Source organism: Drosophila navojoa, chromosome X (assembly GCF_054131105.1).
Source record: "Drosophila navojoa isolate 15081-1374.11 chromosome X, UAZ_NAV_1.0, whole genome shotgun sequence".
NCBI classification, from domain to species: Eukaryota; Metazoa; Arthropoda; class Insecta; order Diptera; family Drosophilidae; genus Drosophila; species Drosophila navojoa.
In genome coordinates this window covers 15,791,146-15,805,969 of record NC_142895.1, presented here as the reverse complement: position 1 = coordinate 15,805,969, position 14,824 = coordinate 15,791,146, and the positions used below count along the sequence as shown (strand labels likewise).

The window sequence follows — 14,824 nt, the reverse complement described above, 5'->3', positions numbered from 1 at the left end:
GGAAGGTAAATATTGTTTAACTTCGCATAGCCCAAAATGCAAATGCTATAAATAGTTTTAGCGGCAAAACTCGAATACGATCTACGAGCATACGATCAGTGTTTTTCAGTGGGTGAATGTGATTGTTGTTGTTGCATTGCTTGTTGATGATGTGGAAAAGTTAATGAAGCAGCGCCAACTCCCCAAGTAACAAGTGAGAATGTTGGCCATAACCGACTGGCATATGCCCTTACAATATTGTGGAAAGTGTTAAGAAGAGCTCATTTCGGCTCTTTAGGATTCAATGAATGCCAAACTGTGGATAGCTCTTGTAGCTACAGTGCTTGTCAAACTGTGAAGATGTACTATAGTTTGATAAGAGCTAACATATATGAGCTCTTCAAGTTCAATGATCGTCAAAGCATACAGTAGAATTTGTATTGTTGATTGGAGTTTTTGATATGCTTATAAAGTGCTTGCTTAATGTTCTTTAATTGAATGAGTACTAAATACATAAACGATTTATATTTAGTAGAAAAAGAGCGAGAGAAAGAAACATATTTTCCCATATATACCCTACCGTCATTCAAAACTTAGTAAGAGTATTTTAAGCCATGTTTTCATTACCATTTCAAGCCCATCTAAGCTGTAGAGTAGCGTATAGCTCAGATATAGCCAGTTTCGGCTGATTATCATATCTATTTTTGATTTTTAAATCTATGTTTTTATCAAATATACAAACATTAAAAGCATATATCATAACCAAAACGGATTTCTATAGGTTGAATATAAGAAATAGCACTAGATCAATATCTAATGTCATCAATAATGTCAGGCAATAGTCTCCAGTTCGATCTCTAAATCAATATCTATATCTGAAATCAAGTATCATATCTAAAACTTATTTCTATAAGGTGATTAAATGGCTGTCGTACGATTTCGAGGTCAATTTACTAAAATAAAGTAAAGATCATGCTCAAAATGGCCCAGCATAGTCATATATCTATAGCTCTAGTTCCTTTTTGAGATCACTATCAATATCTAAAGCCCAAATATCGTGCTCATAAATGGCTTCCACAGTCTAAATAACTGAAATTATTTGCTCAGTCTGATGTTTTAAGTACTATTATTATTAAAAATACTCCCACAGTGTTTTGCTGGCTCGTCTATTTGAATAAGACTCGACGATATGTCATTAAGCCAAGCGCTGCTGATCGAAGATGAGCGTAACAATGAGCGTGTCATCGAGGATCGTCTATTTTATCGAGGCTATACAAATAACATAATATACACATACATATACATATAAATGTATATGTGTGCGTATGGCTGATAGTAGTATTTGTGTCAATTGTTGGCTCGAAAGAATAACAAATTAAAAATGCCAACTAGTTTAGTCACGCCGCCTGTAACTGGGTACCGTTAGCCCCCTATCTTGCCTTGCCATAGAACTTGGGGCTATTGTTGCTGCTGCTGCTGCTGCTGCTGCTTCCACTTTTGTTGCTGCTGCGGTTGTTGTTATTGCAGATTCTAAAAAGCTGCACATTGCTTTTTGTTAAATGCCATCGCATAGAAAGCGACAAGCGCAATACAAAAGCATCAACAAATACGTTTTTTTTTTTTTTTATTTATTTTGATTTTTATTTATTCTTACTTTTTTTTTTTCGTTGGACAATAAACTGGATTGGGTTAGAGGGTCAGAGGCCCACAATTAGCCAAGTGGAGAGCTCTAATGAACTTATATAGGGCAGATGAGCGCTTCTGGGGGAATAGCTGAAAGAGATGATTTATTGTTATTTACCCGAGGCTAGCAGTCGCTTATGAGATTTATGATAGAAGTTGACAAAGATGACATGATAAGAATTTGCCTATATGTAAGGTATATGGCTATATATATGTATATTAGCTATTATAACATATGGATCACGTTTTAACATCATTTAGAGTAATATATAATATAAAGAGTTTTTTTTTTTTTTTTTTTTTTTTTTTTTTTTTGAGATTTATGATAAACGTTGACAAAGATGACATGATAAGAATTTGCTTAAATGTAAGGTATATGGCTATATATGTATGTATATTAGCTATTATAACATATGGATCACGTTTTAACGTCATTTAGAGTTTAATATAATATAAAGAGGTTTTTTTTTTTTTTTTTTAATAGTATTTACAATCTTTCCTAAACAAAACAATAAGCAAATTGACTAAAAATTGACTAACAATAATTTTTAATTAGCCGCATGGCTTGACCTCCATACTTTGACATATCTATCTATCTAATATCTTATAGATAAGATCTTACCATTATATAAAGGAATAGTTCTGATACTCCGATTTGATTTCTTGAGCTCCAGTGCACTTAATACATATATTTACGTACTCTGCTATCGATCTATACTAATATCTTACAGACAAGAGCTTACCATCAAGTAAAGCAATAGTTCTGATACTCTGTTTTAGATCAGAAATGTGTCATACTTAAGAATCGTAGACCGATTTAGGCATATTGCTATAGCTATAGATAATGTCATAGATATGACAAAAAATATGTAAATATAGACGGATGGAGTGGCGAACGGACAGGGTGGACATATATGTATATATATATTCACTTTCATGAATGAGTGTAAATATAGGAATTTATATACATACATACATATTATACAAGTTAGATATATAAATATGGATAGATAGATATATTGATATATATATATTTACATATATACATATCATATGTATTTATGTATATATATTTTTACATATAAAGATACATATATATAGACAACGATTTAGCCATAAAGATTTGCCGTATTCCCCATAGTTAATTCCTTATCACATTTCAATGGGATAGTGCCACAATTTAGCATTTATAGATGAAGATTTACTGTCTGAGCAGTCATATAGCCCCGAGTATCTTCTGCAAGCTTATAAGATAATGATTCACTGGAGACATTGCAGAGACTGCTAGATTATAATTTCCGGAAAGAACTCAATTTGGATTTGCTTTGCTTACAATTTGTATGATTCATGACGCCACACTTATGATAGATTGCTATCGGCGATAAGATGTGCTCAGATATCGTTAACTATCTATATATTTTAATTACGCAACTTGAATGCTAACTAAATAATAATAATAATAATATATATAGATTTGTATATCAACTTATCTATATATAGAGCTAGCACAAATGCAGACGATATTTCGTAGGCATTTCTGAAATGAGAGTTAATTGTTTAGCTATAGTATATATGTATATGAATGGATGTATCATATAAATCAGAAAAGCGGAACGAATTCGAGAAGTGCCGACTCTGAGATAAACTTTCCCATTTCAAGAAACAGAAACGAGCGAAAAACACGACACGATATTTTTCTTATATTGTTCAATCAGTAACAGCAACAACAACAACAATAGCAACTATAGCAACAGCCAATTGCATTTTGATACTCATTAAATTTTATATTCATATATGGGCATATTGACATATCGAGTGCGAATGTAACGCAAGTCAAGTGTAGTTGTCTTATAGGGTAACTGCCAGTCGAGCATATGCAATGCTGGGCTAAACTTTTATGTTGGCAATTAAATGAAGCTGTGCATTTATGCTGCACATATAGAGCACAGTTGTGTATGTGTGTGTGTGTGTGTGCCTCTCCTTTGAAGCCGCAACATAATGACGCTTAATGGCAATTCAATGAAAACAACAACTGAAACTGAAAACTGAAAAAAAAGTTACCCCGCGGACAAAAGTGAAATTTTTGCCAACAAGAGAGAGAGAGAGAGAGAGAGAGAGAGAGAGAGAGAGAGAGAGCGAGTGTGTGTGAGGAAGAGAGACCGAGGCATTTAGTTTGTTATAGGAATAGCTCCAATTGCTTGGCTTATGCGGCGTATACTTAATGTATCAAGCTTATGCTAATGCTCATGTCAATTGCAATTAAAACAGCAGCTGCCCGCTTGCCAATCACAACAGCTAATTGTGTGTGAGAAAGAGACAGCGAGAGAGAGAGAGGAAGAGAAGAAAAAAAAAACAAGCGAATATTAAAAAAAAAAAAAAACCAAACGCAACTTGCTCTCGCTCAGCGATTCTCGCCATGGATGCAGCTGGCAATAGCAGCAATGCTGCCACAGCTGGTGGCGCCACCGCAGATGAAGCCAAAACGTTGCTGCAACAGCAAAACGCCAGCATGGAAAACGACTACAACAACGACAACGACAACGGCGACGGCGACGGCGACGGCAACGATGCCGACGAGCCGCAGGCATTGCCATTCTGCTTTGTTCGGGTAAGCCACATTGACTTTGACTCTGACTTTGATTTGCAGCTCTTGCCTAGAAAGTAAGTAAGCTAAGCAGAAGTTCTTGCCAAGTCGGGCGACGCCCGCTCGGTCACAGTTGAACGCTGCAACGCAGCCCAACACAATGGACGACTTGCAGCCGGCCGTGACTGGCCGCCCCATCCCCAAGCCCAGTTGCAAGTGCGTCGCAGTCAGTCGAGATCTGTTGCGTTGCCTCTTAACACTCTTAGCACTCTCTAGATCAACTGAAAGACAATTAGCACACGTCAAAAATCGAGTCTTAGATTATCTTTGACTGTATTTATATTTCACTTCAATTTATATTTAATTTAAATTTATATTTAATATAAATGTATATTTAATTTAAATTTATATTTAATATAAATGTATATTTAATTTGAATTTATATTTAATATAAATGTATATTTAATTTGAATTTATATTTAATTTAAATGTATATTTAACGTATATTTATAGTACACTTTAATTTAAATTTTTATATATAAAAATATAAATTTATAAATTTTAATTTAATTTAAATTAAATTTAATTTAAATTTTTATATATAAAACGAGAAATTTATAAATTTATATTTAATTTACATTTATCTTAAACTCGATTTATATTTAATTTAAATGTATACTTATTTAAAATTTGTATTTTATTTAAATTTATATTTCATTAAAATTTATATTTAATATAAATTTACATCTTTAATATAAATTGATATTGAAATTCAAATTTATATTCAATATAAATTTTAAATTCAATATAAATATGTAACGTAAATTTATATTTCATTTAAATTTACAGTAAACTTAAATTTATATTTAATTTAGGTTCTTTTAAAATATATTTTGAATACATATAGTTTATTCAATATTAATTTATATTTATATTTTATTTACATTTTTAGTAAACTTTAATCCATATTTTATTTAAATAATATTCAATTCGAATTTCTATTTAATATAATTTTATATTATATGAGCCAATACACAGAAATACGTAACGTAGTGGAAAATAAGAAACATTCAAATATGTTTTCTATTTTTTTTCTACATCCTTTTTCATGCACTAGACTATATATAATTTGTAAAAGCAAAAATGTGGGGAAAAATGATAAAATTGTAATTGTTCCCATTACCTATTACAGTAATAACTATTTGAATAATTGGAAAGGTTCTGGTTCTGCTTTAGGTAGGCCAGAAATACTATATTTACATTAAGTCTATAGTCTACTCTATGAAGGTGAAGAATATAAAGAAATGTAGCTCCCTAATGCCCGTTGAAGTCTGCAGAAGAAAGTTCTCTTATCGGTTAAAACTTTTTCATTTCATTTTAGTTTTTATTGTTTTGTTGATCAAAAGTATTGCAAATTAAATATATTTTTTTTTTTTTTTTCTTCTGTGAATATACAAATAACAGGCGCATATATCCACCAACTATATATCGCATAAATATGCAACTGTATGTAGTCCTTAGTCCCCATCCAGACAAGTGCTGAACTGTTTCAGGGTATTCCCAGGTCCGGCACACCCGCCTGGAAGCACTCTTACTTGTTACGGGCGCAGACATGAGCATATCGTAATTATGTTCAGTTTTATGGCTCATTCTTAACATGTTGAGACCCCCATGACCCATTAGAATGGGCGTCAAGTGGAACTGCTTTTGGGTTTTTTGTTTTTGCACGCAACGCTGACTTTAGGGAACCCACGGGCGAGGCGATTGCCACCGAGCCAAGCAGCGGGTAGCTGGATGGCCAACAAATATTTTGGCTGTTGTTACAAGTGTTCTACAAGTGTTAATTGTGTGTGTGTGTGCAAGTCTGTGTGTGTGTGTGTGAGTGTGCTGTAACCTTTTTCAGTTTCGGGGTCGAGTTGTTCCGGCGCAAGCCGCACCTTTTTGAGCCACGGCAATTGCCCGTTGCCCGTTGCCCGTTGCTTACAATTACATGCGACTCGCTGCCCACTTCCCCCCTCGCCCCATCCACTCGCTGCCAAAATACAAAGAAGCAGCAGAATATATATAATTTGTTATTGCTTTGCTTTTGTTTTGTCCGATTCCGTGCTGTTGCTGGCTCTCGGCGCACTCACGACCTGCCCCCGGTTGCTCAGCTACCTGTCCCCCGCCCCCACTACACTACATCTGCCTCCCTCCACCCCTCCCATTTGCTGTAGTTATACTTGGCCTGGGCAGAAATGATTGGCCCTTTTGATTGCTTTCTTTGGCTCGTCTCGGCCGGCGTTCTTTTTTTTTTTTGTATTTTCTTGTGTTTGGCTGTCATAATTTGTTGGGAAAATTGTTTTGGTTCTGCAGTTTGATTTTCAGTATTCCATTTGGTGTGCTTCATCCAAAAAACAACTAAAAAAAAGCCTCAAATTGTGCGACGATCGTATCCCACATTTGCTAAGCAATGCATGCCGAATGGGCCTCGACTTAAATAAATCGGAAATTGTGAATGAAATGGGAGGAAAATCCACATGCATGCAAGGCAATTTGCTTGATAAATATGTGTATAGATAAATGACTTACTATAATTAGTTTATTAACTTAAATATAAGTAATCAAAGAAGCCTATTTATATATAAAATAGAAGTAAAAAAATGGTGCATAGAAATTGAGTATGTATAAATACAGTAGAGTCTCGATGGTTTGTACCCCGATAAATGGAAAATCACCATGAATCGAAGAACTTCCAACACCTCGATAATTATCGATAAATGGAAATTCTGTGTAAATTGAAAAAAATCGCTGATCGCCTTGCCATTTCGAATTATCGGAATCTTGGATTTGCTATCCTAAATGAAAATCAACATAAAAGAGATGAGAGAGACAGGCAGAGAGATGGAGAGAGAGAGAGAGAGAGAGGGAGAGAGAGAGAGAGAGACAGAGAGAGAGAGAGAGAGAGAGACAGAGAGAGAGAGAGAGAGGGAGAGAGAGAGGGAGAGGGAGAGAGAGAGACAGACAGACAGACAGAAAGAGAGAGAAATAGACAGAGAAATAGAGAGAGAAAGAGAGAGAGATAATGAGAAAGAGAGAAGAGAAAGAGAGAGCGAGATCGCTTATGCATATGGATGAACGCTGTGGGCTAGATCGATTCTGTTGACTTTGAAATATATATACTTTGTGGTCTCTGCCACGCCTTCTTCCATTCTACCCAAATTGCTAACATTCATATCTTTAAGCTAAGCCCAAATATGAGAAATATCTCTTGACTGTCCAAGCAGACGCCTTGAATTGCATTCTGCATTCCACATTCTTATGGCGGCACATTCAAAGTAATTAACGAATACACACATAGATCTAAATCAAATCTCAATCTGTTCATTTTCTAGAAAACTAATCAAAATTGATTTTTAATTTGAGTCCGACAACGCCCAAAGCGCATATTCTCCATGATAGATGCCCGAGCCAATTATGAAACTGATTTGCAATCCAATGGATGCATTCATAACAGATTCCTTCAAATGTGTACCAAAGCGACTTTCAGCCGACTCAGTGGACAATCGATCACGTTCTGATCAGCCCTTGGCCATGCTGGACCACACCCCAAAATTGTTTATTCAGGTTTTATGTGCTGTGATTGTCTTTCTCTCTCTCTCTCTGTCTCTCTGCTAATTTGAATACATAAATATGCAAACGTTGTGTGTATATGATAATTAGTCAAAAAATTAAAAAGAAATATATGAGGGGGAAAAAATGTGAAAAAAAAGTCAAAGAAAATTAAATGGCAAAGTTTGTCTTGGCTGTTGTTTGTTCAGATCGTCGGCTGTTGGATGTTGCTTGGTTTGCTTAGCGTCTGGCTATGCCCTGTAGAAGTTTGTTAGCAGCCGCCCTGGCTCAGGTGAGCTTCAAGCAGGCGAATTGCGAAGGCGACTTCATGAACTGAAGCTTACCAAACTTGATCAGAGAAAAGCAAAGTAAACTCAGTTATAATTGACTACATAGTAAATGTTTTTGTTTTTTTCTTTTTTATATAAATTATCGAGCATCGTGTTTGTTCATGTTTTGCAGCGCATCTCTTCGTCGTTCGCAATGTGTGCAGTTCAGCTCAGCTTGTTTGCTCGTCTCGAGATAACATTTAATTTGATTAGTGGCCGAGCAAATTGTTAGCCAAGTTGGGCAATTGGGCTCCAGCGACGGACGGGCCAAGTCTTGGCTGGATTTTTGTTTTTTCTATTGCATTATTTTGCTTCGTTGCATGGGCGTGGCATTGGCCATGTCATGCACAGCGTTTAACATGCAAAAGATGCATTGCGAATGCTGCTGAAAATGTGTGAGATTTTTCACTTTCCCAGCGCCAATGACTGCGTAACTTTATTTTAGCCGTTTTTTAGCCATTTTTTTTGCTGTTGTTTAGTTTGTCAATTGTTCCCTAAGACCACGATGAGATTAAGAAAAATGCATAAACTCTTGGCTAATGGCCAGGGCGCATTTCCAAGCGAATCTCCAGTGCAGAGCCAACTGTGCTGGCCATCCTGCCCGCGGCTGCGAATGCAATTTTTCTGTTTGCACATTTCGCCTGCTTCTCGGAGTCGCGCTTAAGTCGCCTGGGTGAAAGTTATATTGCCGTCGACGTGTATTTCTCTCTAGCTTGGCTTGGCTACTGTGACTGCTGCTGCTGCTGCTGCTGCTGCTGCAGGTGGACACCTGTTGGCGCACAGGTGCGTTAATGCAAAGATCGATTAAATAATGAAATTAATTACAATTTTACCTCTAGCTAAATGGTATAATGGAAAGCGAAACACTGTTTAACAGCAATTAACGTTTGTCCACAACTGCATTCTTGGCCAATTACAGTCACAATTGGCCAAATATTTGGCTATACCTAATACAGCTTCTATAGAGCCGTAGAGCTCCAAGTAATTTCAAGCAAAGTTTTTTTGTGTGGCATTTTCTATGTATGCGTCGATTTTTTCTATGGGTATATCAGCTTCATCTTGAGTCAACATTATACTTAAAGAGTTAAAGAGCTAAGCAGATAGAATCTTAATTAAAAGTCTTACAGCACTCAATAGAAACCAGTTTTAATGTAGAGGCAAATACAGATGAGGAGTGCTTGACTAGAAAATACTCTGAGCTTCATTTAATAAGAGTAAACTTATATTTATATAATAAATTAGAATATATTATATTCATTGATAATAATTTGTAAAAATAATATTTTAATGCAGAATTTTCACTGTTCGACTTGAATATACCCTGTAATTAATTTAGTCAGGCATAAATTTAAAGTATAACTAGCATTAGAGTACTTTAAATTTTTTAGAATCTATATGTTCATATTTGTATAACACTTTTTATATAAAACAAAAATCGAGATACGTCGATCAAAAATCCATTCCCTTGATAGAAATTTCTTTTTAATAATTCTCGAAAATTTTAAAATCGAAAAAAAAGAACTGATTTTTTACCAAATTCGAACTATCGGGATTCTGCTCTATATACTAATTTATTAATTTATTGTAGCTATTAAAAGTCTAGTGAGGTGTGCTTAAGATATTTGAATTCAATGTTCTTTGCTTTGATATTGAAACCCAAGAATTTGCGCTGCTTAGAATCAATTCTATCAAATTTTATTTCTATGTATCCATTTTTTTTTATATTTAAACTAAATAGTTTGCAAGTTGATGTACCAAATCTATCTAAATCTATTCCAATGTATTATAATATATTTAAATCTATATTATCTTTGAAAACTAATTAAGTCGAATCTCGATCTGCTCGTAGAACATAGACATATATATATATATAAGAGTTTTAGTGAACAATTTTAACATTCCTTGGGGCTTTCAACTTTACAAAGGTGAATAGCTTAATAGACAGAAAGACAGAAAGGTATGGAGCTAGATTGATTCGCCCATTTCTACGAATTACAGCCACACTTCAATTTGGTATGTGCTGAAAACTTATATATGTATATATATTTAATTTGATTCATTCGCTTCTTTATTAGTGATTTGAGCTACACACTTTTTTAGGCCCTCCAACTGAAGGTACTGGGGCCTCGGCTTACGAGCTCACTCGCTTAACATCAAATTCTGTGATATTTCAACACGAAACTTTTTTTTCGCTTTTGCCGTTCTATAAATGAAATATTTCACGTTTGCCAATCATAGAGCCTAGCCCAATTCGCTTCCAAGCCTTGACGCAGCATTTTCGTAATATTGTGTCACAATGTTTGAATTTCTTTGCTTTTGCTGTTGTTGTTGTTGTTGTTGTTGTTGTTTGCCATTGCCTGATTTTGTGCTATATACACAATATAACTGTTGAGTTTTTAACACCCAATCAAATGCTCCACATTGCTAACTTGGCCAACACAAATTTCATGGTCACACTCCTGTGAGCCACGAGCTGTGACATACATCGCCTCAAGCGAGGCGTGCGTAATGGAATTAGGCTTGAATTACGCGCATATCAAAATACAAATTTGATATGGCTAAGCCATAATGGCCAAGATTGAGCTTTAGTTTTGGATAGCTATATAGAATATTACTGATATATAAGTATAAATATATATATATATATATATATCTGTAACTGTGCCTCTTGACAGGGTTTATTACAGCACTCTCCATGCTCCGCTGCACCCGTCAAGATCGTGAGAAAGTTGTAATTTAGTGTGTTTTCCGACGTTCATAAATAGAAAAGAGAGAAAAAAGAGAGATATATGTATGTATGTATCTGGGCAAAAGTCGCACGCAACTTTTTCTATTTGTATTTGTATTTTGTCGCCACTGGCAATGAAGAAATGTATATATACATATATGTATAATATATATATATATATGATTTAAGTATATAAGAAAAATACCAAAACAAAAAGAAGCGAAATATATGTAGGTATATGCAAATGATTTTCAAACTGAACTCCACACTCCACACAGCTTCAGTTGAGTTTCTAGTTTCTCGACTGTCTGGAAGACAACATTTTCCATTAGCATTATTGTACAATAGCCGATTGGGTCGCCCAGCGAAATGTTATGCAAATTGAACAACATTTCGAGGGAAATTGTTGTGTCCAGACTTTCGGCATTTCTTTTGGACTTTTTAATGCGTTGCGCAACACGCACCACCCAAATAAGGTAGCGACGCCAAGACGTCAAGACTGTGAGACGGCTCTGCTTTGAGAGGGAGGGGGGGGGGGGGGAGGGGATAGGGGAAGGGTATGCGACAGGTTAGCCTAGTTTAGCGCGACCAGTGAGGAAACCAATTTGGCCCAACCTGTATATAATGATGGCGATCGTGAACCAGATTTGTCTGCACATCTCTCAGATTCCGATTCCGATTCCGCATCGTCGCATTGCACTACCCAAAAAAACTTCCCATTGAGTATGGTCCGGTCGGCGGGCTGCCTGGCCAATTGTGGAGTGAGGTAGTCTTGCCAAGGAATTTCACTCTGGTTTTCTACACCCAATACCCAATATGCGTAGATGTGTGCAGAGCTTGCGGTAGAGCTTGGTGTCTCTTGGCGAGAAAGCAGTCTCTGATCTCTGCTGTTATGTGGAAGTACTCAATGTGTGTGTGTGTGTGCTGTACTGGCTAAAACTGGCTGAGCAGGTGAAGTTGTCGTATGCCAAACAAAAACACAAAAACAACATGCGTGCCGCAACAAAAACAACAAACAATTGTTGTTGTTGTTGTTGTTGTTGTGCGACCCGGTCTGAAAGTCTTATCCGCATAAATGCAGCTACAAACCAGAAAAGCGCAAGTGAAACGAATTATGCGTGTAATCATGTGTGTGTGTGTGTGTGTGTGTGTGTGTGTGTGCGCATCTTAACCTGCAGCCAAAGGCATTCATTATACGCAAGGCGAATTGGCAGACAACGCAGTCAAAATTTATGCACTTTAACAAATTTTTGCTAAGTGGAAACGGGCTTTGAAAAGTCTAAAAAAGGAGAATTTCAATTCGATATGCACGTCTATATGTATGTGTGTGTATGTGTACATATATTAATTGCTTGTTCATACAATATGGAAAGTAGCTTATGAGAAGTGCATAGAACGGCGATAGCTAAAAGATGAAAAAAGATAGACGAAACTGTAGAGGCGGAAAGTGACAGAGAGAGAGAGAGAGAGAGAGAGAGAGAGAGAGAGAGAGGGATGGAGGGAGAGAAAGTTTGAGGGAGATAGAAAGAGTGACAGAGAGTAAGGAGTAGGAGTAGAAACAGAGAGAGAGAGAGAGAGAGAGAGGGTGGGGCAGAGAGAGAGAGAGAGACATAGAAACAGAGAGTAAGAAAGAGGTAGAGAGAGAGAGACAGAGAGAGAGAGTGGGAGTAGAAACAGAGAGAGAGAGAGTGGGAGTAGAAACAGAGAGAGAGAGAGAGAGAGAGAGAGAGAGAGAGAGAGAGAGGGTGGGGCAGAGAGAGAGAGAGAGATAGAAACAGAGAGTAAGAAAGAGGTAGAGAGAGAGAGAGAGTGGGAGTAGAAACAGAGAGAGAGAGAGGGTGGGACAGAGAGAGAGAGAGATAGAAACAGAGAGTGACAGAGAGAATGGAGTAGGAGTAGAAACAGAGAGAGAGAGGGTGGGACAGAGAGAGAGAGAGAGAGAGATAGTAACAAAGAGTAAGAAAGAAGCAGATAGAGAGAGAGAGAGAGAGAGAGAGAGAGAGAGAGTGGGAGCGGGAGGTAGAGATGGAGAGAGAGAGAGAGAGAGGGTGGGACAGAGGAAATGGAGAGAGAGAGAGGAATAGAGGAAGTAAGAGAGAGAGAGAGCGAAGCAGACAAAGAGGGAGCATGTGTCTATGTTCCTCTCTGTCTCTTTCTCGCTCTCCCACTCTCACTGTCTCTTGCTAATAATTATTTCTTTTCTGACTGTTTCTTTCTCGCTTTAGCTCACTTTCTCTCACATTTTCTCTCTCTTCCCTCAATCAATTATTTCATTATTGTTCAGCTTTCTTGCCATATATTTGCTCAGCTGTTAGCGAAATGCCGCTTGAGACTTCCAGCTTGCTATAAATACCATTTTCGTAGACACACTGTGTATGCAACAGTCGTTAGCAAGATGTATATGTACATATATACATACATATATACTCACTTATTCGTTGTTTGCTATTTCCAATCAACCTGCTGCTGCAGCAGTCCTTAAACTTGATGGCCGTAAGATCAACTCATTTGATATGCGTTCTCCAGCCTGGGAAGCCCGCGCCCATAACTGACCACATGCAAGCTGAATTTCATTACGAAAACCCCAAATGGAGTCCCGTAAGCATTTTTCAATCTGATAGCAGGACAGACAGACAATGCCAGACAGTCGACAGTTTCCAATTGGAATTCTATGTAGTGCTTCGGATTTTCTACTTTTGGGCCTTAGCTAATAGGCTGGGTTTTTTCTCTCTTTCATTTCGATTCTTTCAAAACATTTGCTGTGCCGGGCTGAGCGTTCTTTAATGCATTTGATATGCTCGCCCCGCTGCCGGGGACTTATCGCCGTTGTTTGTCTAGAAAGAAACCTTTTGTTGACGCCGCCGCCGTCCGATGCTCCTGTTGCAACCTCAAATGGACACAAAATGGTAGCATTTATGACTGGCCTCAAAAAGGTGTCAGGTACATGCTCCCTCTCGCTCTCTCTCGCTCTCTTACTCTCGTTCTCTCTCTCTCTCTCTCTCATTCGCTGACTGTGGCAGTCAGGTAAACGATTGACTTCTTGTTCGACTTTAATTTGTTGACATTTTCATTTCCTTATCAATTTCGTTACATTGTTCAACTTGTTGTTGTAGTTGCCATTGTTGTTGTTGTTGTAGTTGTTACTGTTGTGGCAGGCAATTTGGGTTATTGTTACGCATCGATTGCTTAACCCTGTTACGTAAGCACACAAGTGCTGCATGGGCCTTGCGATAAGGCAAGCCAAACAGAAACTGAAAATGTGGACCACGATCTGATAAAGCCACGATATATGATATATATGAAGAGAACCCAAGAGAGACAGAGAGAGAGAGAGAGAGAGAGAGAGAGAGAGAGAGAGAGAGAGAGAGAGAGAGAGAGAGAGAGAGCGAGAGAGATAGAGAGAGAGAGAGAGATAGAGAGAGAGATGATTGTTATAACCGTCAGCTATAATCTCAAATCGTTTGTGGCTAAAAGTAAAACATGTTTTCAACAGGAAGAAGCGAATGTTGTCAATTAAAGTAAATATATATATATATATATATATAACCGTAGACATAGTTTTTTCCAGATTGCACTTGCCTTGCCATAATCAGGGCCAAGAGAACAAGAGTAAAAACCAGTTATAAATTGACTCACAATTAATTTACTTTAGATTGTGAATTTTTAATGTGTAATCTCATTGTCAAAAGTTTTGTAATTTAAATTCGGTTCTTGGCTGAAGGATTGGAAAACAAAAACTAATTGGGAAACGGTGGGAACCGGTTAACCGGTTAGCAGCCTTGACGACATATAAGGGCTTCTTCGTATTTGGACTTTTTGACGTGATTTAAAACAGAGTTGTTTTTCATTTGAATTGGATTTTTGATTATCATGTTGGCTCAGTTATTTGATCTGTCTGTTGTCTTTGGCCAAGAAATGTCAAGGCGAATT

General features: G+C 36.9%; 2 protein-coding genes across 5 annotated transcripts in view; both read left to right on the top strand.

The window, feature by feature from the left end:
• The window catches only part of rut (adenylate cyclase rutabaga), a 186,456-nt gene that overhangs the window by 82,411 nt on the left and 89,221 nt on the right, over positions 1–14,824 (top strand). The window lies entirely within an intron of this gene.
• Positions 1–14,824, top strand: part of Rhp (GTP-Rho-binding protein rhophilin) — a 42,261-nt gene that overhangs the window by 419 nt on the left and 27,018 nt on the right. Inside the window, exon 2 of one of the 4 annotated variants that reach the window (XM_089264731.1) lies at positions 4,068–4,270. In XM_089264731.1, the coding sequence (XP_089120857.1) occupies positions 4,079–4,270 (192 nt within the window). In that variant the 5' untranslated portion in view covers positions 4,068–4,078. Of the gene's footprint in view, positions 1–3,834; positions 4,271–14,824 lie in introns of all 4 variants that reach the window. The other 3 variants (XM_089264729.1, XM_089264728.1, XM_089264730.1) reach the window with 3 other exon arrangements.